The sequence below is a fragment of the Scardinius erythrophthalmus genome (genome assembly GCF_964197995.2).
Source record: "Scardinius erythrophthalmus genome assembly, chromosome: 15".
NCBI classification, from domain to species: Eukaryota; Metazoa; Chordata; class Actinopteri; order Cypriniformes; family Leuciscidae; genus Scardinius; species Scardinius erythrophthalmus.
This window is the reverse complement of record NC_138235.1, coordinates 15,254,199-15,276,797: the sequence shown is the minus strand read 5'-3', so window position 1 is coordinate 15,276,797 and position 22,599 is coordinate 15,254,199. Positions and strand designations below refer to the sequence as shown.

Here is a 22,599-nt window from a genome sequence, read left to right as displayed (position 1 = left end):
GACACATCCGATTCCAAACTCCTTTGTCAATTTGAACAAAACATCCAATCATCTGCCCATGTGTGTGGTTAATTTGACTGTGCAGTTTACTATTGCTCTTGGACAAGCTAAGCTTGACAGGACTGTCGAAACAAATATGAAGAACAGATGCCGGGACTGTCTTCTGGAAGCAGAGAAGCAGGTGCAGAATAGGCTTCCAGCTAATATCAGGCAATCTACAGCAGGGCAGCAGTGGGAAGCAGTGTTTAAAGATCTGGCCCTGTTTGCTCTGTCCCTTCTTGCACTGCCTCTGAGCAATGTCGACGTTGAAAGTTTATTTATTTTTTTTACAAATGAACAATGTAAAATCTAAACTGCAGAACAGAATGTGCTAGAAGAATCTCAGTAGCATATTTTGCTTTTGCCACGGCCTAAGAAGGGTTAGGGTTAGGGTTTTTTTTTTAATGGACTTTGTCCCAAGCCAGGAGATGTTGCAGGAGACATTGGCAACACTGTTCACTACTAGGCTTAAGAGATATAACCAGTTTAGATGGAAATGATCTCAAGCTGAATAGATGAAGACGTTACTGTGTCTTTACTCCTTAATAGACACAATATTTCCTTGAAAATAAATTCCATTATAATGAAATGACCCTTCACAATTAGATAACTCCGGATGTCGGCGGTCACCTTTACACCATGGCTCCTCCCACTGTCGACTCCACCTTGGGGTGTCATCCCATCAGAGCTGTGGGTCTCATCCATCAGGCCATTCATCCCATCTGCTCCTCCCTGGTCATCGTCATCTCCCAGTCTGTTTACCTGTTTTTCCAGCCCTGCACCATCTCCTCATCCGCATCCAAAGCCCCCACCATCTACCCTTCAGTTACGGAGCAAGGTCGCGCCTTCCAGGATGGGGCATAATGTCATGGTTCTGTTCGGATAGTTTCATTTTAATGGACTTAATTTTGTTTTCACTATGTGTTTCTTTGTCTTTGTTTCCACCACTCATTTGTTTCTATGGACACTATTCTCACTGCTGCTTGTCATTCAGTTTGGTACCTCCCTGTTCACTCTCAGTTGTTCGTGTTCATGTTTGTTGTAAAATTTCTGTTTAATAAATCTATTTATTTTTGCAACAGTCTTCAGTCTACATGATAGGTACATATGGCGTTTTATCTGTTAAATAAAATTCCTTACTGCGTAATAAAACACCATTTACACCAACTTCAAATTCCACAACATTTCAAATCCCTTAGTTCTCACATCTTCGAAAAGCTAAGCAAATCAGATTCTTGTTCTGTTGCGTTTGCTTTACATTTTATTTAAATAGTTTGATTAGTAGCCTATAGTTATCATTCGGTTAATCTCGCTCTCTCTCTCTCTCTCTCTCTCTCTCGCATACAGAATAAACAAATTAAGATTGACAGTATATTCACACCAGGTTAGCTTATATACATTTTATCAGGGAAAAGATACATTTGCAGAGGTTTATTTCAGGTATAACTATTCAAATAAAATGTAAAGCCTCACAAATGAAAAGTAAGTCAAATACATCACATCAAAGACAAAACAACTGCATTAGCCTAGACTAGAGCATCTATGTTGAATGTCTGTCAATCATGCAAACAGCTCTGAAGATTTATCTTACTACACAAATTATGCATTGTTTGGAAAATGTGAACTGTTGCAGTTAATGATTAACATTGAAACTTCATTACCTTTTTGAAATAATCCACAGCTTGCTTGCACTAATATTTTCCGTTCCACTTGTTGGCGCGTTGTCTAAAGGACACGCCCACAATAGGGGACAATTCATGAATATTCATGTTTACTCCACCCACTACAGTTTCCACAAGAACTGAATATTACAGAACACTGGAGCAACTTTGATCTATTTATAGATAAGGATACATGCACGGGCGAATGTCGTATGTACGCACTTTCCAACGAAAATCATCACATCATGTTTAAAATATAAACACTTACCATAATGGCATACCATAATGAATCAGGATAAGACAAAACGATTGATGATGTATTGACTCATTATTTCAATTTAGTTTTTTTAACAGAAAAACATTTCCTCGCAATAATTCAAAGGATTTTTGAATTTTATTATTATTTCTGTAACTGCACGATGTTGTAATTAGATTGTGAATGCGTTTGGGTAGTATTATTATATACAATTCGCATAGTTTAGTACGCAGAAAATGAGTGTATTTGGCTTTTGAAAACCAGTTGGATGATCAAATGAAAGTCTAACTTTGTGTTAGTCTTACATGTTTATTTTAATGTAAAAATTCAGAACCAACACACTAAAAACACAAAACACACGCACACACAAAAACAATCTCAAATGAAATGTGCATAAACTACATATTTTTAAGCAGATAACACTCATACAGTAGAAAAAATATTTTGTTATATTCAGTATGAAAATACAAAAAATACACTTCAACAAAATAATCCATTAGATGTATTACAATCAATTTGTGTCGTGTTGTAATATTTGTATTCACAAGTAACAAATAAATCAAACTAGGTACAGATATAACTTTGATTTCTTAATAATTGTCATTTCTGTCCGTTATTCGTCTCCCCCTACAATCACTGTCTTCATTTAAGGAAGTATGCGGTCTCCACAACACTGCAGTTCAATTCTACATTTTCTCAAGCTGTACACAAGCTGGTTTTCAGCCTTTAAAAGTATACAAAAGTGCAGCTGCTACTAGACAAAGTGCTGTGCTAATGCAATCTTTTTAATACAAGCATATGTCATTTAGCTGCCTCAGTGCAAATATAGAAACTCCATTGTCATGTTGATTGCTGACATAATGGTTCAAAGTCCTGGAGAGGCAGAAACATGACAATAAGTTCAGAATCAGGTTTTTATGGGTTTATCATACTTGAATTTGTTTATCTAGTGTCTGAAATTGTTCATCTATGACTTTTGACCCAGTTAAAAAAAAGCACAAAAAGGCTTTGAAATAGTGTAATTTAACTCTACCTTTAAATGATGTCAGGCCATTAGCTTCTGCCACTGGAGAGTCTTCATCTTCAAGAGAACAATAATGTGAGAGTCATTTGTGAGAACTGATTTCTGAGATTGTGCAATTATTCCTCAGAAACATTATTATACTCCTGTATTTTGTATACACTCTTAAAAATAAGGGTTCTTTATTGACATTGATGGTTCCATGAAGAACTTTTAAACATCAGTGGAACCTTTTCACTGCACTGAAGGTTCTTTATAGTGCAAGCTCTTTTAAGATGTAATCACTAGTAATTCTTTGTCTCTGTGAATATTTATTTATTTGCCCCTATTATGGATTTTTGAAAATGACCTTTCATGTAGTGTGTAACATATAGCTCTAAGTGAATGAAAACATCCGGCAAAGTTTTAAATCTGAAAGTGCACCGTATATGTGACCCTGAACCACAAAACCAGTCACATGGGTAAATTTATATTTTTATTCATACATCACCCGGAAGCTGAATAAATAAGCTTTCCATTTATGTATGGTTTGTTAGGATAGGAAAATATTTGGCCGAGATACAACTATTTGAATATCTGGAATTTGAGGGTCCCAAAAAATCGAAACATTGAGAAAATCGCCTGTCCATTTATGTTCGCGATTCTGCTGCATTCTCTCACAAAAATAAATGTTTTATATATTTAAGGTAGGAAATTTACAAAATATCTTCATGGAACATGATCTTTACTTAAAAGCCTAATGATCTTTGGCATAAAAGAAAAATCGATAATTTTGACCCGTACAATGTATTGTTGGCTATTGCCACAAATATACCCGTGCGACATGTGACTGGTTTTGTGATCCAGGGTCACATATAAAGTTATTGTCTTTCAAAAGTAAGAGTCGACTCTGAGTCAATGAAATTAATTGTTTTTCAAATGAGTCATAAGCCGTTTCGTTGTGATGTCAAGACGATACATTAGCATATTGCCCGCCCACTTATCGCGCGAGCAGACACCAGGGAAAACTTGAACCTCAAACCGGCAGCTGATTCCTGTGGATACTTGACAGCATCATGTTGAGAAGACGGTGTGCTCTACAATGTGAAGGTAAAGCCAGATTTTTTTCACTGCCCAAGGACGAGCATGTGAAGAATCAGTGGTTAAAATTCATCTTTACCTCGATATCACAGCAGTATACTGTAATCCTAAACTTTTGCTGTGTTCCCTTTATTTCACTGACGACTGCTTCTCAAATCTCGGAGTTCAATGCAGGATTCGCAAACCGCTTGCTCTTGAAAGATGGTGTTCAATACATAGTTTTGAGTTTTATATTGTGTAGGTCTCCTGCTAACTGGCTAACTCACGTTATCACTGTCTTAAATACTTCTGCTAATCAGTTTGTGGCCCACTATTACCTATAACTGTGTCTATTAATGCAGATTGTCTGTCGTTCTCACTACTTTGAGGAAAGATTAATCATGGAGCAAGATTTGCTCTATGATTGTATTAGAGGTTGTTTCACCAGGTTGTTTTACCAACGCTTATGTTACATCAGTCATTCACATTAGTCATTCACGCTAGAGCTCGGCTAATGTGTACATTGCATACATGCACTGTTATTGATACAGTTTCCACGTGTTCACCACAATATATTACAAAAATACTCAGTAAATAAATTAGTACAAGTAAAATAATCAGTTTGTTGATGGACATGCACTTGTTAATGCTGATGGTGAGGAATTACAGTTGCAACATCTCATAATGTACCTCAGACTGAGTAGTGTATCACTGAGAAACACTGAGTCCTGCTCGAGTCGTCCTTGCGATGGAGGTTCGGGTTCATATAACTAGTTCTTCCAGTGTTTCATCATCGGACTCGCGCTCGCATTGATATGGTAAAATCGACGTCATTGTTCGTTACTGTCTTTAGTTTACGGTGTAGGAAGCCTCAGGACAAGCAGAGCTGACGTTGTTATGGCAATGGGCGTTTTTGTTTTCAATGTGCGCGCTATACGCGGTAAACCAATCACAACAGACTGAGCTGTCTGGCCAATCAGAGCAGAGTAGTTTGCGGAAAGGCGGGATTTAGAGAGATTGATTCACCTGACGAGTCGTTTGAGAATCATTGAAAAATGCGGTGATGTGCAAATGTATATTATGAGGAAATTAATCTTTTTTTTTTTACCTTTGATGAATGTTAACCTGTTGTAGGAGACTCCAAATTAATATTAGGAAACTTTAAAATAGCATAATAGGGGCACTTTAAGAGTGTAATGGACACTCTAAAAATAATGTGTTGGCTCAACAACAACACATTAATGCAGAAGTTTGCATCAATATTTTTGAGTTATGGACAATTTGATTGAAAAGTTTAAATTACACACAATATTAAGTTAATGTAATGATCAACATTACTATGCCAACAGAACTTAAAATGTTTAACTTAAACAATAATTTTTTTTTTCACTTTTAAGGTCACCTAAATTATTTATAGTGTACTAAAATTGAAATGATTGATTTATGTTATATTATGTTATTATATGATAGACATTAGTTGATATGTCTTACCTTTGATCACAGCATCCACATTATCTTCTGAAACACGATCAGTGATCAGTTCTTCTTTTTCCTCACATTCTGAATGATATTGGAGAGAGTGTGGTTATTTAGTTTAAAAATCCAAAATCATAATTCTGGCAATACAAGCAAACTCATGCAAAATGGCAGAAAACTTTACTTGTTGAGTCACTAATAGTTTTTCATATAATATTATCACAAAGGGTTGGGACATGAAATAGTACCATTTGTTAAAGTGACTGAGTACATGACTGTTTTTGATTGTAATGTCAGCCAAACACAGTTAAAGGCACATACCTTCCATCTCTGTGGGACTGTTGTCCATGTACTCCTCCAAGGGTGAAGCCGTTTCTGCAGAGTAATTAAAGACCCATAAAAATGTAAATGTGGATACATTTCACACACGCACACACACACCTTTTGAGGGAACTCGCGTTGCATTGAATGAGGACACTTTGGGGAACGCCCTCGGTGTGCAAGTGTCTGAAGCAATTGTGAAACTAATCCAAGCTTGATTGGTGCCTCTTCAAGACGGTACATCACAATGCGGAAGTTATAAAAGTCACCGGCACACAACAGAGTTAGCTTCTGTTCTTCAGCAAGTGCTCTATGTTGAAACTGTCTGTCTATTTGGAGTTGTGCATCCAACAGTCAGGAGTATATATATAAAAGTGAAAAATAAGAAGTGAAAATGGCGAGTGATAAGCAGCTCAAAAGGAGTGTGCATTCTTGCAGGCCTTCCACCGCATGTGTCGGCGGAACAAGAAAGACTTCATTTCCTCAGCGCTGTGCGAGCTTTAGAGGTTTATGTTCAGAGGTCTTCTCGATGGAGGAAGTCAGGCCAATTGTTAGTGCATAGTGCAAAAAAACAACAACCAGTAACTGGATTTTTCAGGCAATTTCCTTGGCCTACCGGGTGCGTGGTATGCCTTCACCTCTGGCCATAAGGACTCATTCTACTGGAAGCATGGCATCTTCTAAGGCCCTTCTCTCGGGGGTTTCCCTGCAAGGAATATGTGATGCTGCGGGCTGGGCTACCCTGCATACTTTTGAGATTTTCCAGTCTGTGCCTTCCTTCTATACCGGGCACAGAGCCTAGACAGTTTCACACTAGGACAGGCATTAGTCGGTGTGGCCTAATAGGTATTTCATTCCCCAAAGTGTTGCCACATGACGCAGTCCGAGTTCCCTCAAAAGGGAACGTCTCGGGTTACGACTGTAACCTTTGTTTCCTGAGAAGGGAACGAGATGCTGCGTGTCCTTGTCACACCTCCGTATGCCTGAGAGCAACTTACTTCCACCTATCAGAAGCTAACTTTATTGTGTGCCGGCATACTTTTATAACATTCAGCAGGTGCATGCTACGTCACGTTACGTCATGACGCAGCACCAATGACTAGTTTCACATGTGCTTTAGATGCTTGCACACCGAGTCGTGTTCCCTTCTCAGGGAACAAGGGTTACAGTTTTAACCCGAGATGTTTTATGGGGACTTTCCATAGACATTTTGGTTTTTATACTGAACAAACTGTATATTATATTAATTTACACTAACTCTACCAATAAACCTACCCATCACAGAAAATTATGTTAAATTACCCATTATGTTTTCATGTTTTATGGTGACTGTCCATAGACACAATGATTTAGGGACCAAAAATTAATGGTATTAATATAGTTGTGGGGCCATTTGGTACCCATAACTTACGGTTCTTGGAGCCTGCCATTGAGAAAAACAAGTCCTCTTGTACTGTTTCTTTTTTCTCTAAAGATAATGATAAGAAACAAAAGTTTTGTCAGAAGTTATTAGATGCAAAATGTTACTAATATAATTAAAAACAGAGAAGCTAGATGTTACAGTTTTTACTGTTTTGCTGATCAAATAAAAGCAAATTTCATTCTAAATGATGCCCTATACACTACACACTTATACTATGGAGTTTCCTTAAAAAGACACAAAGGAAACTCTATATTATACACTATGTACTATGAGCACTATATACTCAACCATGTAATGTTGTACCTGGTTTACGGGTGAATTTTAGAACGAGGCATCCAATGATCAGGATTACAATACAGCAGACAAGACATCCTGAGATGGCCAGCAGAATCTTTCTTTTTAATACTATAAAAAGGAGGAAAATGAAAAATTAATCAATTTTGAAAATTAATCTCATTTTGAATCTAAATGTATGATCTTGAAAATCTTGATGATATCTTAACATTGTTCCAATCCACGAATCATTCACATCTATACATTGTATGAAAGAAGTTTAAAAATAAATATTCACATTACTCACTAATATTATTGGCTGTGAAGCCCTCACTCAGAGCAGAGTACAGTGGTCTCTCTGTCCTTATTCCCTTGCACTTGAATTCACTTTTAATAGTTTCTTCAGTTGCTGTCACTTTGAACATATCTGACGACCCATTGAGCCTCTGTCCGTTCTCGAACCAGGCGTAGCTCCACTGTTTGCCGTCTGAGACGTTACATCTGAGGGTCAGGATATTCCCAGACATGATGTCGCTCAATTCAGTCTCCAGACTCAGAACTGCAGGTGGACGAGCTTAGAACAAAACAAAATATTAATTTATAAATACTTTGTTATAAAATATATGTCATATTATAAATAAAAAAAACTCTAAAAAATATTGAAATATAAAAATATAGGGGGGAAATGAAACGCAAAAGCTATTGCACAGAGGTCATTGGTCCATTTTTACATGAAGCCACATTAAGACTGTTTTTGTATTGAGCCCTATAGTTACAGCTTTATCTGCGTAAATGTGTGTTGTGTGTTTGTTGTGTGCATGTGTATAGGGGGCTGGGTGTTGGTGGTATTGATGTGGTAACAGCTCTGGGAAAAAAGCAGTTCTCAGTCTGCATGAGGGAAGATTGGTAAAAAAAAAAGGGGTTCCGGGGTGTGAGGGGTCCTGCTGGATGTTTGTGGCCCGTGTGAGGAGATTGTTTTAATGGATGTCACACAGGATTGGGAGGGGGGAACTGACAGTCCTTTCAGTTGTCTTCACAACCCGCCACAGGTCTTTTTTTGTCCGCAGCAGTGCAGCTGGAATACCACACAGTACAGCAATATGTTAGAATACTTTCTATTGTGCAGTGGTCAAAGCTGATCAGCAGTCTCTTGGGAAGCCTGATGCATCTCAGAGTCCTCAGGACGAACAGTCTCTGCTGGGCTTTCTTAATGATGCAGGTGGCTTCCTCAGTAATGTACACTCCCCGAAACTTGAGACTCTCTCCACATCCTTTCCATTGATACACAGACCATTGTGGGATGTTTTTTGCTTCTCCTGAAGTCTATTATGATTTTTTTGTGTGTGTGTGTGTGTGTGTGTGTGTGTGTGTTTAGGATGAGGTCATTGTCCTTGTAGGTAATGTCTGGAACTCCTCTCTGAAGGCAGTTTCATTATTGCAGGTTATGAGTCCCACTACGGTTGTTTTGTCTGCAAATTTAACGAGGGTATTGGAATAGTGGGAGGAGGTGTAGTCGTGTGTGAACCGAGAGTAGAGTGGTGGAGTGAGAACACAGCCTTGGGGGACCCCGGTGCTGAGAGTGATGGTGGAAGAGCACTGGTGGCCAAACCTGACGTGCTGGAGTCTATTAGTGAGAAAGTTTTTAATCCAGTGGCAGAGAAGGGCTCCCAGACCCGGTGTTTGCAGTTTATTGACCAGTTTTATTGGATTGGTGGTTTTAAAAGCAGAACTGTAATCCAAAAACACCATCCTGATGTAATTGTTGGGGTTTTCCAAGTGTGTAAGAGCTGCGAGCAGTGGAATTAAAATAGCGTCGTCTGTGGATCTTTTAAACCTATATGCGAACTGGTGTTTGTAGAGGTCAGGAGGGATATATGCTTTAATGTGGGACAAAAACAGTCTCTCAAAGCATTTCATAATCACAGGGTATGAGAGCAATTGCAGTTTTTAGACAGGTGGGAACAGTGGCTTGCTGTAACAACAGGTTGAAGATGTGTGTGAGAAACCTCTTGATCCGTGGTTTTGTTCTGCCGATGAGAGGCTTAATAAAAATGCTCTCTGGGTGTTTTTCTTACAGATGGCATCATGTAGCTTTGCCATGGCTATAGCTTAACATGAGCTCGAGGATGGACGTAAACAGCAGTGATATTAGTTTTAGTAATTACTTTATCTAAAATGCACTTACTTGTGAAATCAATACTTAATTCATATCATATATGTTCAAAGCACATCATGCAGTAAACTACACTTAAAGAGATAGTTCACCCATAAATGAAGATTATGTCCTCATTAACTCACCATCCAAACCTTTCTTTCTTCTGTGGAACATAAAATAAGATATTTTGAAAGTCAGTGGGGTCCAAAACAACATTAGACCGCATTGACTTTCATAGTATGGACAAAAATAAGTACATTCTTCAAAATATCTTCTTTGTTCCACAAAAGAAATAAAGTCATAGAGGAACAACATGAGGGTGAGTAAATGCTGATAGAATTTTCACATTTTGGGTTGAACTGTCACTAACTTCATATTTTCATTTCATTGAGTGCTTTGCCATGGTTATATTCTATAAAATAAATGGCCACAAGAGGCAGTTTATATGGGCACAAGAGACTAACTCACCTTCAACTCGCAATTGTAGAGTCTCACTATCCACTGAGAAGTCTCCTCTCTTTGCTTTGCAGTGATAGACACCAGTGTCAGAGAGAGATGCTGTGTTGATGGTGTGATTTGGATGTGTGATCAAGGGTTTTAAGTCTTTATACCAGTCATACTTCCATCCATCACCAGTCATATTACAACCAAGCTGGATTTTCTCCCCAGTGTAGAAGAAATCAAACCACTGATCTTTCCTGATGTGTGGATTTGGTGTGTTATCTAGGAACAACAGAGGTTAAATAAAAAATAAATAATAGACCACCTTCAAATAATAACTGCCTTGAGTACCATATGTTTGTTATTCTAGGTGATCTGAGAATATGAACTCAATTTCCAATTTCAATTTCCAACTGAAATTCACTTTCCCCTCTAAAATACAAAGGCGCAACAGTAAAGAAGTTTATTTGTTTAAAATACATGTAATAAAGGGATAGTTCATACAAAAAATTAAATTCTGTCATCATTTACTCACCCTCATGTTGTTCCAAACCCGTAAGACTTTCATTCATCTTCAGAACACAAATTAAGATATATTTTGATTTTATATTTTTGTCCCTCCATTGACAGCTATGCAACTACCACATTCAAGGTCCAGAAAGTTAGTGAACACATCATTAAAGTAATCAATATTACTCAATTTAACCTCAATTTTATGAAGCGGTGCAAGCGTTCACTACGACAAATGCTTATGTTGACAAGAGCAGGCTCTAGTGTGAACACATGCTGGGGATTAATATTTTGTAAATAAAATGGTAAATTATGTTTTTTTTTTTTTTTTTTGCAAACAAAACACTCGCATTGAGTCACTGGAACCACTGGAGTCACATGGATTATTTTAATGATGTCTTTACTAACTTGACGAAATGAACTACGGGTTTGGAACGACATGAGGGTGAGTAATTAATGACAGAATTTTCATGTTTGGGTGAACTATCCCTTTAATTAAAATTCTTTATAATCAACCTAAATCTGTTAAATGTATAAATCGTATAAAAATAAATGTCATGAGTATAAACAGGGTTCGAATATGGATTTGGAACAAGCAAGAATCACTGATAAATATATAAACCTGGTTATGTATTTTAAACATTTGGTTGATTAGAACTATTGCACAAATCTCATTATTTCTTGTTTCACTCATGTATAACTGACAAATATGCATCACATTAAGTGTGTTAGTTTGTGTTGAAACTGTGTAATCCATAGACCTAAATAATTGTTTGAGTGAACAGAAAGCAGAACAAAATCCTCATTGACCTCTTTAAGGGACCTGACTGTCACTATCTGAATTTAGTTAATTTATGTCTTTTACATTTTTATTTCTATGTTTTTTTTCTCTTCAAGTATACGATCCTGAAAACCATGATTTCCATTGAGATTCTACTGACAAATTTGGAAACTGCTAATAGTGTCTGACCTCTGAAACCTGTTGTCTAGAGTAGACAGGAAACAGCAAATATGAACCACTGTATACTGATACAGGCCAATGCAAAAACATCCTAAAATATAAACAGCTTCTTCGTTAAACTCTTTTGGGTGCCTGTCGATTTCATTCATATCTATTAATCATAAAAAATCTTAAGTAGTTTTACCTTGAATATCAAGTTTCCGAGCTTCTGATTGTCCTGTAGTCACTGGCTTTCTCTTCAGATGTTTTCCTCTGCAGGTATACTGTCCTGAATGACTCGCTTTTGCTGAGCGCATTGAGAGTGTGTTTCCAGAAAAGGAAATTTCCCCATCACCTGAAAGCTTATTTCCATCTTTAGACCATTCATAGCCCCATTCATTTGAATCTCCATCAATTGAACACTTCAGAATCACTTTTTCATTTGGGTAAAATGTTTTCCATTCAGACTCTATTGACAGTTTTGGTCGAGGCGGCTCTGCAAATGCAAATACAAACACCACAATAATGTAAGAGAACTGGACTTTTTTTATTTTATTTTTTTACATATTGTATTATGCTTTGATGTATAAAACAGATTAATCTTACCTCTTATTTTCAGTTTTGTGGATTTTGCTAATTTCATCTCTCTCCTTGATATGGTACAAGTGTATTCCCCGTTTCGATCGAGTGTAGCACTTGAGATAGTGTAAGTGTGACTGTTCACTTGCACTGAATCTTTTTGCCACTTATATTCCCAGTTTGATGTCTTCTGTTCTATGCTACAAGTGAGATTGACTTGTTCCCCAGTGTAGATCTCTGGGAATGATGGATCTTGCTTCAGAACGACTGTTGGCTTTGATCCTTTAGAATTATGAAAAAGATAATAATTATTTATTTATAAAATAATACATAATTGTTTTAATGCATAGAATATAATGTATATTATATTTTATATCCTTTATAACTATAAAATACTTTAAAGACTAAAACATAAATGTATATTTATGCATTTATTATCATTTTAATTAAAGCCCCTTGGAAATTTTCCTAAATTGAGGCTGGCAATAAACAGCACCAAAACTCGCATAATTGCAAGATATATACAGTATGTTGACATTATATAAAAAGCATGAGGATATAAATTATTATGCAAAAATAAAGAGCTGTGTTCTGAAATAAGACATTATGAAAATGGCTGTATTTCACAATGTAACAGATATTAATTTAGTCAGGACATTCTGCTTTTAGCTCAACTGACAGGTTTTTCTGTGACAAAACTTACCATGAACTGTTAACGAATGTGCTTTGCTTTCTGCTGTTTTCACCGTCCTGTCCTTCAGCTCAGCTTGACACGTATACACCCCTCCATGACTGGACTTCACTGAGAGAGTGAGAGTGTTGTCTTTGATGCTTGTTTCATCACTGGAGACTATTGTTTTTGAGTCCTTGAACCACATATAGATCCAGGTTTCGGATCCAGGAATCACACACTGCAAAGACACCTTTTCATCAGGAAACGCTTCTGTCCAGTCTGACTGGACTTGTGCTACAGGCAGAACTAAAGGGAGAGACGAAAACAAACCAAACTGTAACTTGAATGTGTTCATACAGAGCCTAATGCTAGCACCAAGTCTAAAGCGCATCAAAGTTAATTTTGGTATAGCTTAACAGTTTCTTTTTTATGAAATCAATTAGTCTAAAATACCTATTTAACTCTCTTGACTCTATGTAATTTCATTTAAATTTACACATTTGGCGGACGCTTCCAAAGCGGGTCTACATTTAATCAGTCCGTACATTTCCTGGGAACTTTACTGAGGCATTGTAAACTCAATGAATGAACAATGGGAAGAATATTCCACAATAGAAATGACTATAAAGAGGTACATTATGGACTCACCTTCAACTCGCACTTGTAGAGTCTCACTATCCACTGAGAAGTCTCCTCTCTTTGCTTTGCAGTGATAGACACCAGTGTCAGAGAGAGATGCTGTGTTGATAGTGAAGGTTGGATCTGTGATCAAGCGTTTTGAGGCTTTATACCAGTCATACTTCCAACCATCACCAGGCATATTGCAACCAAGCTGGATTTTCTCCCCAGTGTAGAAGGGCTCAAACCACTGATCTTTCCTTATGTCTGGTTTTGGTGTGTTATCTAAGAATCACAGGGGTAGAATTAGTAATAATGAACTCTCTTCAAGCAATAAATACTTTGAGTTGCATATGATTACTATTATTTATAATCCAATACTAAATGAACTGACTCAAACTGCTAATAGTGTCTGGCCACTGTCAAGAAGAGTAGACAGGGAACTGCATATGCTGACATGAACACATGAGCCAATGCAAATGAAAATCAGCATAAAATATAAACAGCTTCTTCGTTAAACTCTTTTGGGTGCCTGTCAATTTAGTTCATATCTATTAATCATAAAATATCTTAAGTAGTTTACCTTGAATATCAAGTTGCAAAGCTCCTGTTTGTCCTGTAGTGACTAACGTTCTCTTCAGATGTTTTCCTCTGCAGGTATACTGTGCTGAGTCACTCGCTTTTGCTGAGCGGATTGAGAGTGTGTTTCCAGAAAAGGAAATGTCCTCATCACCTGAAAGCTCAGCTCTGTTTCTAAACCATTCATAGCCCCATTCATTTGAATCTCCATCAATTGAACACTTCAGAGTCACTTTTTCATTTGGGTAAAATGTTTTCCATTCAGACTCTATTGACAGTTTTGGTTGAGGCAGCTCTGCAAATGCAAATACAAACACCACAATAATGTAAGAGAACTGGGGCCGGTTGCACCAGCTGTGTGTAAGTTATAACTTAGCCTAGTTTTGACGTAAATGGACACTAAGTTATGACTTACGCACTTCTAAATATTTTTGCATTGCACCATTAAACTTAGTTGAAACGTAACTCTACGTATAGACTAAATATTTACGGCAGCCTCCGATCAGGAGTAACAGATGGAATAAAATATCAGACAGACTGAAATGCATCAATAAGCTCTTCTTTTACCTGACAGACTTCAATTCTTTAGAGATATATGATTATGCTGACATTTACACTCGCTTACATTTTAAGAGAGAGAACATTATGTGAAAAGATTACTTTGTTAGCGGCTATCTTTAACACGAACCCATCCTAAACAGCACGTCGCTGTGTGCATCGGTCCATGTGCATGTCAAATATCAGTCATAATCAATAAACGTAATTTCTTATGTTTTTTGTATCAATATTTATTTATTGATCCTTATTCATTTCATTTCAAATACAGTTTCTGAATGTTATTCCTACATATAAAAACACTTTCTATTTTCACTTTCTTGCTATTCATGATCAAGTATCTATTTAATGGAAACTTATTTTTACCGTTAGTAACGTGAGGCAAAAGAATGAAGGATAAACTGAAATTCACAGCATTTCAACACAACTTCTGCTCACGTATTTGAAGGCTGTTATTGGATCATCGAGGCTAAACGTCATATTATGCGACTACGCATTACTTTACGGAGAGCTTACGACCTACTAGCTACGTTCTGCCTTACGAACAAATGGTGCAACGGAATAAAGTTCAGAGTTAGTTACAAACTAGCTAGTAGTTACTAAGCCTCTAGTGTGGACTTTACGTTCCAATTTAAGAAAGAACTTATGAACGGCTGGTGCAACCCTACCCTGGACTTTTATTTATTTATTTTTTTGACATTGTATTATGCTTTGATGTATAAAAGCATTATGCTTTTTCTGTAACTCAGAAAATAATAATATTTTTTTTTATAAAATAATCCGTAATTGTTTTTTTTACATATAATGTATATTATGTTTTATAATTATCCTTTATTTACAAGATATACAATGTTGACATTATAAAATAAGCATGAGGTTATGAATTATGCAAAAATAAAGAGCTGTGTTCTGAAATAAGACATTTTAAAAACGGCTGTATTTTACAATTTAACTAAGTAAAATAATATAATTATAAATATAACTTAATATAATTTAGTCAGAACATTCTGCTTTTAGCTAAACTGACAGGTTTTTCTGTGACAAAACTTACCATGAACTGTTAACGAATGTGCTTTGCTTTCTGCTGTTTTCACCGTCCTGTCCTTCAGCTCAGCTTGACACGTATACACCCCTCCATGACTGGACTTCACTGAGAGAGTGAGAGTGTTGTCTTTGATGCTTGTTTCATCACTGGAGACTATTGTTTTTGAGTCCTTGAACCACATATAGATCCAGGTTTCGGATCCAGGAATCACACACTGCAAAGACACCTTTTCATCAGGAAACGCTTCTGTCCAGTCTGACTGGACTTGTGCTACAGGCAGAACTAAAGGGAGAGACGAAAACAAACCAAACTGTAACTTGAATGTGTTCATACAGGGCTTAATGCTAGCACCAAGTCTAAAGCGCGTCAAAGTTAATTTTGGTATAGCTTAACAGTTTCTTTTTTATGAAATCAATTAGTCTAAAATACCTATTTAACTCTCTTGACTCTATGTAATTTCATTTAAATTTGCACATTTGGCGGACGCTTCCAAAGCGGGTCTACATTTAATCAGTCCGTACATTTCCTGGGAACTTTACTGAGGCATTGTAAACTCAATGAATGAACAATAGGAAGAATATTCCACAATAGAAATGACTATAAAGAGGTACATTATGGACTCACCTTCAACTCGCACTTGTAGAGTCTCACTATCCACTGAGAAGTCTCCTCTCTTTGCTTTGCAGTGATAGACACCAGTGTCAGAGGGAGATGCTGAGTTGATAGTGAAGGTTGGATCTGTGATCAAGGGTTTTGAGGCTTTATACCAGTCATACTTCCAACCATCACCAGGCATATTGCAACCAAGCTGGATTTTCTCCCCAGTGTAGAAGGGCTCAAACCACTGATCTTTCCTGATGTCTGGTTTTGGTGTGTTATCTAAGAATCACAGGGGTAGAATTAGTAATAATGAACTCTCTTCAAGCAATAAATACTTTGAGTTGCATATGATTACTATTATTTATAATCCAATACTAAATGAACTGACTCAAACTGCTAATAGTGTCTGGCCACTGTCAAGAAGAGTAGACAGGGAACTGCATATGCTGACATGAACACTGATACAAGCCAATGCAAGTGAAAAACAGCTTAAAATATAAACAGCTTCTTCGTTAAACTCTTTTGGGTGCCTGTCAATTTCGTTCATATCTATTAATCATAAAATATCTTAAGTAGTTTACCTTGAATATCAAGTTGCAAAGCTCCTGTTTGTCCTGTAGTGACTAACGTTCTCTTCAGATGTTTTCCTCTGCAGGTATACTGTCCTGAGTCACTCGCTTTTGCTGAGCGCATTGAGAGTGTGTTTCCAGAAATGGCAATGTCCCCATCACCTGAAAGCTGATCTCCCTTTCTAAACCATTCATAGCCCCATTCATTTGAATCTCCATCAATTGAACACTTCAGAATCACTTTTTCATTTGGGTAAAATGTTTTCCATTCAGACTCTATTGACAGTTTTGGTTGAGGCAGCTCTGCAAATACAAACACCACAATAATGTAAGAGAACTGGACTTCTCTTAAAATGGCTGTATTTCACAATTTAACTAAGTAAAATGATATAATTATAAATATAAATATAACAATATTATTTAGTCAGGACATTCTGCTTTTAGCTCAACTGACAGGTTTTTCTGTGACAAAACTTACCATGAACTGTTAACGAATGTGCTTTGCTTTCTGCTGTTTTCACCGTCCTGTCCTTCAGCTCAGCTTGACACGTATACACCCCTCCATGACTGGACTTCACTGAGAGAGTGAGAGTGTTGTCTTTGATGCTTGTTTCATCACTGGAGACTATTGTTTTTGAGTCCCTGAACCACATATAGATCCAGGTTTCGGATCCAGGAATCACACACTGCAAAGACACCTTTTCATCAGGAAACGCTTCTGTCCAGTCTGACTGGACTTGTGCTACAGGCAGAACTAAAGGGAGAGACGAAAACAAACCAAACTTATTCTACTAACCCAAACTCTAAAACACAACACTAACCAACAGTCTACTAATACTCTAATGACTGCTAGTTGACATGCAGTAGCAAAGTTACTTATAGTTACTACTAGTAGTACTACTAACTAATAGAATGTCTAAAGTGAACTATCGAAATAAAGTGTAACCAAAATACAGTTACTGAATATATATTCTAGATTATGATATCCATTCACCTTGTAGAGTTACGGTGTGACCATCACTTTTTTCAGACTCAGAAGATCCACTTTTTGCCTTGCATTGATAAATTCCATCATCTGTCACACTGATGCTGGACTGGTGGTCAGTTTCGAGATCAGCAGAGTTCTTGTACCAGTCGTATTGTAACTCAGACGCTCTTATAGAGACATTACAGTGCAGAGTGACTGTCTCTGTGCTGTACAGCACCTTGTGAGTTGGATTCTGAGAAATGTTGGGCTTGGGAATCTGAATCGGAGGGTCTAGCAGATGAATAATCCTTAGGTTAGAGTGGCTGAATACCAACACTTTATTATACAGTTGTGTAACTCAAAAATAAAACAGTTAAATAATATAGTCTTTAAAAGTTCATATAACAAACCAGAAACAACTTGTGTTTTATATATATATATATATATATATATATATTATATATATATATATATTATATATTATAACTTATATATATATATATATATATATATATATATATATATATATATATATATATATATATATATATATAAATCTTACCTCCAGTGGTCTCTTGAGACGTTACTTGCACACAGACTGCCACTATAATTTCAAATAGATTCAGAGAAACACTAGGTTACAGTATTGTGATTTACTAGTTTTATTGGTTTCAAATATAATTAATATTAATAAAGGTACTTTACCTGTCAAAAGGATGATTTTAAATGTTTCCATTTGCAGCTGCAGTCAAAGTAAAGCCTCAGTGAACACAGATCTTGCGTGAGTCTCTGCAACAAGAAAAGCTTCCTGTTATAACCACTTTTGATGGAAACCTGACAGGAAATCGTGACGTCTTGTCTACTTCCATTTCACCTATAAAGCTTATCAAATGTTTGATATTTTGAATAACCTATTTCCTTTTTTACTTGTAATAAAACAATGTTCAGTGAACCTTGCAAGGGTGTGCTTATCCAAGCCTTGTGTGTTGTCTGAGAGGCAGATAGAGAGCCTGCAGTATATAACAAAAACGATTTGTAGATACATGATTTTGTACAATCATGAAAACCTTTTTATTTTACATGAAGGCATTTTTAACCTCTAGAATGCACCTGTGGTCAATTTAAGATTATATTATATTTTTAAATTATTAACACTTACCAGTTCTGAAGTTCAGTTATGGTTCTGGTTTCTGTTTTAAGCATTGTGGGTGTGGTTTGCACTATTGTTCAAAAATATTGATGAATGCAGTGTTATCTGAACTTCCTTTTTTCCTTCATAGCCCTGCTGGATTATGACATGCAATCAAAATGGTTTCAAAAATCACAAACAAATATTTGTAGCAATTAAATACTTTTAGTTTGAAAAAGAGGAACCTGATTAGTACCTCTTTAAAATGTGCACGCATCAACAAAAGAGAGAGGGGAAGGACTTGAGGAACGTTTAAAGAATATGATACTTGGGTTCACAGAGAGATTCATATTTTTCTCATATGTATTTAAAAAAATGATGGACTGAAGTGTACTGCAGCTGGATGTGCACTTTCCGCATATTTACAACACAAATACAATGTCTTTCTACAGCATATTTCTTAAGTTTCAAGCAAAAAATAAGTATTGACAGTTATTATATCCGACAGAAGTTGTTATATCGGACTGTTTTAAAACAGTTAAAGGTGGGAAGTCATTTTCTCTCTAAGTCATATTCAGCCCAGCCTCCTGATCTGGCATGTGGTGAACCAACATCCTGTAAGCAAAGTTTTTAACAGTTCTGCTAGAGGTGGGACTGCAACAAACCCAAAGTGTTTTCTCCAAAAACAGCCCGACAATAAAATGTATAAGGGTGGTTTTTGGGTTGCAGGACTGCTCATCGACTAAAGAAACATTATCAGCAATATGGAACATTTCTTGTCTATTAACACCCACTTTACTTATACCAATGACAGAAATAAGCACAGTTACAATAGCAAAATATGTTGGAGAGTGTTGCTATAGTGTGGCAGTATTGTATTGCAATAGGTAGCACATTAATGTTAATACCAAACCAAAAGAGAGAGAGAGAGAAAGTGTAGGGAGAAAAAGACAAAGAAAAGAGAAGGCAAAGAAACAGTGCCCCAAAAAAAGGGACTGATAGGAAAATAAGAGAAAGAGCAACATTTACAATCTTCTTTTATCCCTTCGTTGACTATGTGACTAAAACCCAAAAATGAGACATTCAAACTGAGTAATCAGAAGATTACAACTTCCCCCACCATACTAAAGGTGTGATAATTCGTAGACCCTATTATTGTAGACCCCACCCCACCCCCACAGTTCCAGTTAAAGCTTGTTCAATCTATGTAAAACCTTTGACCTAGCAGATAAGACCACAAGTCATATATTTAAAACCCTTCATGCCTCTGTTTCTAAATCAACCATCCTGCTGTTATCAGAAACAGACTAATGGTGACAGCATCCGGTGCAAACCTGGGACCTTTAAATAAAATTTGACATACAATAGCATTTTTTTTTCTTTGTTCACTGCAGCACTATATCCAATAAGAAAATAAAAAAGCACAATATGTTTTAATTATAATTTATAGATTATTATTTAATATTGCAATAAGATATGTGGGTTTATTATTTTATTGGAAACACTCTCAATTACAACGAGGGATTTAATCATGAATAAACAGGTTCAGACAACTAAAGTGACACTTGAATGCATGCAAGAAATATAAAACTAAAAATACATATTTTACGTAACACTAACAGGTTATTGCTTACTGTTACTGTTTCTTGTATTTTGTTAAAAGAATGAATCACAGAAGCGAGTCTGAGCCTCTATTATTGTGCACACTTCAGCTCGTCCTCCTGCACCACTGTAAACATCTACAACAGGAGAAAGAGAGAAGAAAGTGTGTCAGTACCAGGAAACTCCATTCCAAGCATTTCTATACAAGTATTTCTCCAATTCTTAAAAGTACCCACAGTAACTAGCATTGAAAAATCCAGTTGGTATTTCAGTTAGTTACAAATTGATGATTGTATGCTGGGAGATTTAAATTGCAAATATTTTACTTACTATGCAGTTTTAAAGTCCCAATGAAATCAAAATTGGTGAATTGTACATAGAGCACTATATAGGGGATAGGGAACGATTCAGATAGTGTAAATATGCTTTCCAATGGGGCGAGTGAAGCCTTCATGTTAGTGTCACGCGAACCACCGCACCTCCGGTCCAGAGACACGAAAGCACAGAGATGATCATATGTGTATGTGTCATCAGTGTGAGTCATTTTCAGACCAGAAAATGGATCGACTCATTTTGATTCTGCATAGAATGCTATATTTTAAATCAGTATGAAAGATATTGGGCTTTATCGAGCTCAACAGCTCTGGACGAGTTGTGATAATAAGTGAAATGGCTTCTTGAACAAGACAAAATGAAGGGCGGGACTTGATTTTGTCCATGTGGAATAGTTTGGATGGTTGTGGTTTGCTATTGGTGGATCTCATGTGAGCGACAGGTTGCCCCGCCCTCACGCCAGTAAACACATCATCAGAGAAGAGAAGAGATGTTGAGAAGAGATGCTGCAAGAGGGAGGTTACTTTAATTAAAGATTACATGGGCACATGAATAAAAAAAATATTTATAATAAATACGGCAATATTTCATAACTGTGAATTGTCAATTTTTATTTGATGGTGACTTTAAGATGGTAAAAGTTTGATGTTACATTAAAAAGATGGTATGAACTTGTTATTTTTCTTGGTAACTCTTACAGTTATTAGGTTTTAGGTGTTGCTTGTGCATTCAACAAAGTAATCTTTCAGTGCTTGGAAACCAAACTTGAGGTGTCAACTTGACGTCTGTCCGGCAGTGTGAGGCAATTGTCAGAAGTCATGATGCATTGTTTTCCGCTCTCTGCTCTCTGCCAGATCGCAGTTTTATTCTTAGCCCACACAACCACTAACAGTCACTCTGGCCTCTTTGAGTTGAAGCGGCTACATTCTCACAGTTTGCAGCCTCCTCCATGTATTGGAGTCTCACAGCGGGAAACAGCAGCCAGCACATGTCAGAGACTCTCTGATAGGGATGTTAGACGCACAAAGTCTACAATAATGTTTCGTCAGGTTGTTTTACGTGGGTTCCTCCATCAATTTGTTTTAACAAACAGCAAAAAAAAAACAGCAAACCGTTCCTGGAGGCATAGTGTGCATTCAAAATGAGTTACTACATAAAAGACAAGCTTTTGATGCACATCAGCTTTTCAGAGTTATTTGAGTTATCTTGCAGAGTGTAACTGCATGTCCATGGTGGAAAAAACAAGTATAGTTGTTGTTTTTATGATCAAGTTTTTTTTGCAGTGTGACCATAATTACTACAATAATAATAATAATAATAATAATAATAATAATAATAATATTTTATTTTATTTTTTTCCCTTATATTTTTTTATTTTATTATTTTGTACTATATTAAAAAGCAGTAAATAATATTTATATCTTATACATTTATTTATATATTAATATATTTAAAACTATAGATAATATCATAGACTGTATTATTGTATTATAATCTGAATGTAATGAGAACTTTTAGTGGGAAAATAAAGCCAGCGACACCCTTTTGTGAGATGCACCCAAGTATATTTTTGCACATACAATGTAATTTACATTTTTAAGATGTTATGCATTTCAATCTAATGTATTTTTTGTGCACATCTTATTTCCTATCTTGGATTGTCACATCTGATAAAAGAGAAAAGCAAATTGTCATCAACATATCTCTGTACCCATCCAGTACTCACACCCACACATTGTACATGCTTTAAAACAACTCAAATTAATCATAGTCAG

At 36.4% G+C, this 22,599-nt stretch overlaps 1 protein-coding gene across 2 annotated transcripts; it reads right to left on the bottom strand.

The window, feature by feature from the left end:
* Positions 1 to 1,457: 1,457 nt before the first annotated feature.
* On the bottom strand, positions 1,458 to 18,994 carry LOC308703101 (Fc receptor-like protein 5). 2 transcript variants are annotated; one of them, XM_081386370.1, is made up of 22 exons: positions 18,920 to 18,972; positions 18,714 to 18,770; positions 18,466 to 18,549; positions 18,323 to 18,364; positions 17,788 to 18,051; positions 17,272 to 17,547; positions 16,806 to 17,096; positions 16,249 to 16,503; positions 15,631 to 15,906; positions 14,029 to 14,319; positions 13,476 to 13,730; positions 12,858 to 13,133; positions 12,182 to 12,436; positions 11,781 to 12,071; positions 10,153 to 10,407; positions 7,837 to 8,103; positions 7,560 to 7,661; positions 7,245 to 7,301; positions 5,834 to 5,887; positions 5,528 to 5,596; positions 2,990 to 3,037; positions 1,458 to 2,829 (listed from the first exon to the last, which is right to left on the bottom strand). In XM_081386370.1, the coding sequence occupies exons 3-22, from the start codon at positions 18,494 to 18,496 to the stop codon at positions 2,822 to 2,824; spliced, it is 3,663 nt and encodes a 1,220-aa protein (XP_081242496.1). In that variant the 5' UTR covers positions 18,497 to 18,549; positions 18,714 to 18,770; positions 18,920 to 18,972; the 3' UTR covers positions 1,458 to 2,821. The 2 variants fall into 2 exon arrangements, with proteins under 2 accessions (XP_081242496.1, XP_081242495.1); XM_081386369.1 differs by lacking the exon at positions 18,714 to 18,770 and having other exon boundaries at positions 18,920 to 18,994.
* Positions 18,995 to 22,599: the final 3,605 nt, after the last annotated feature.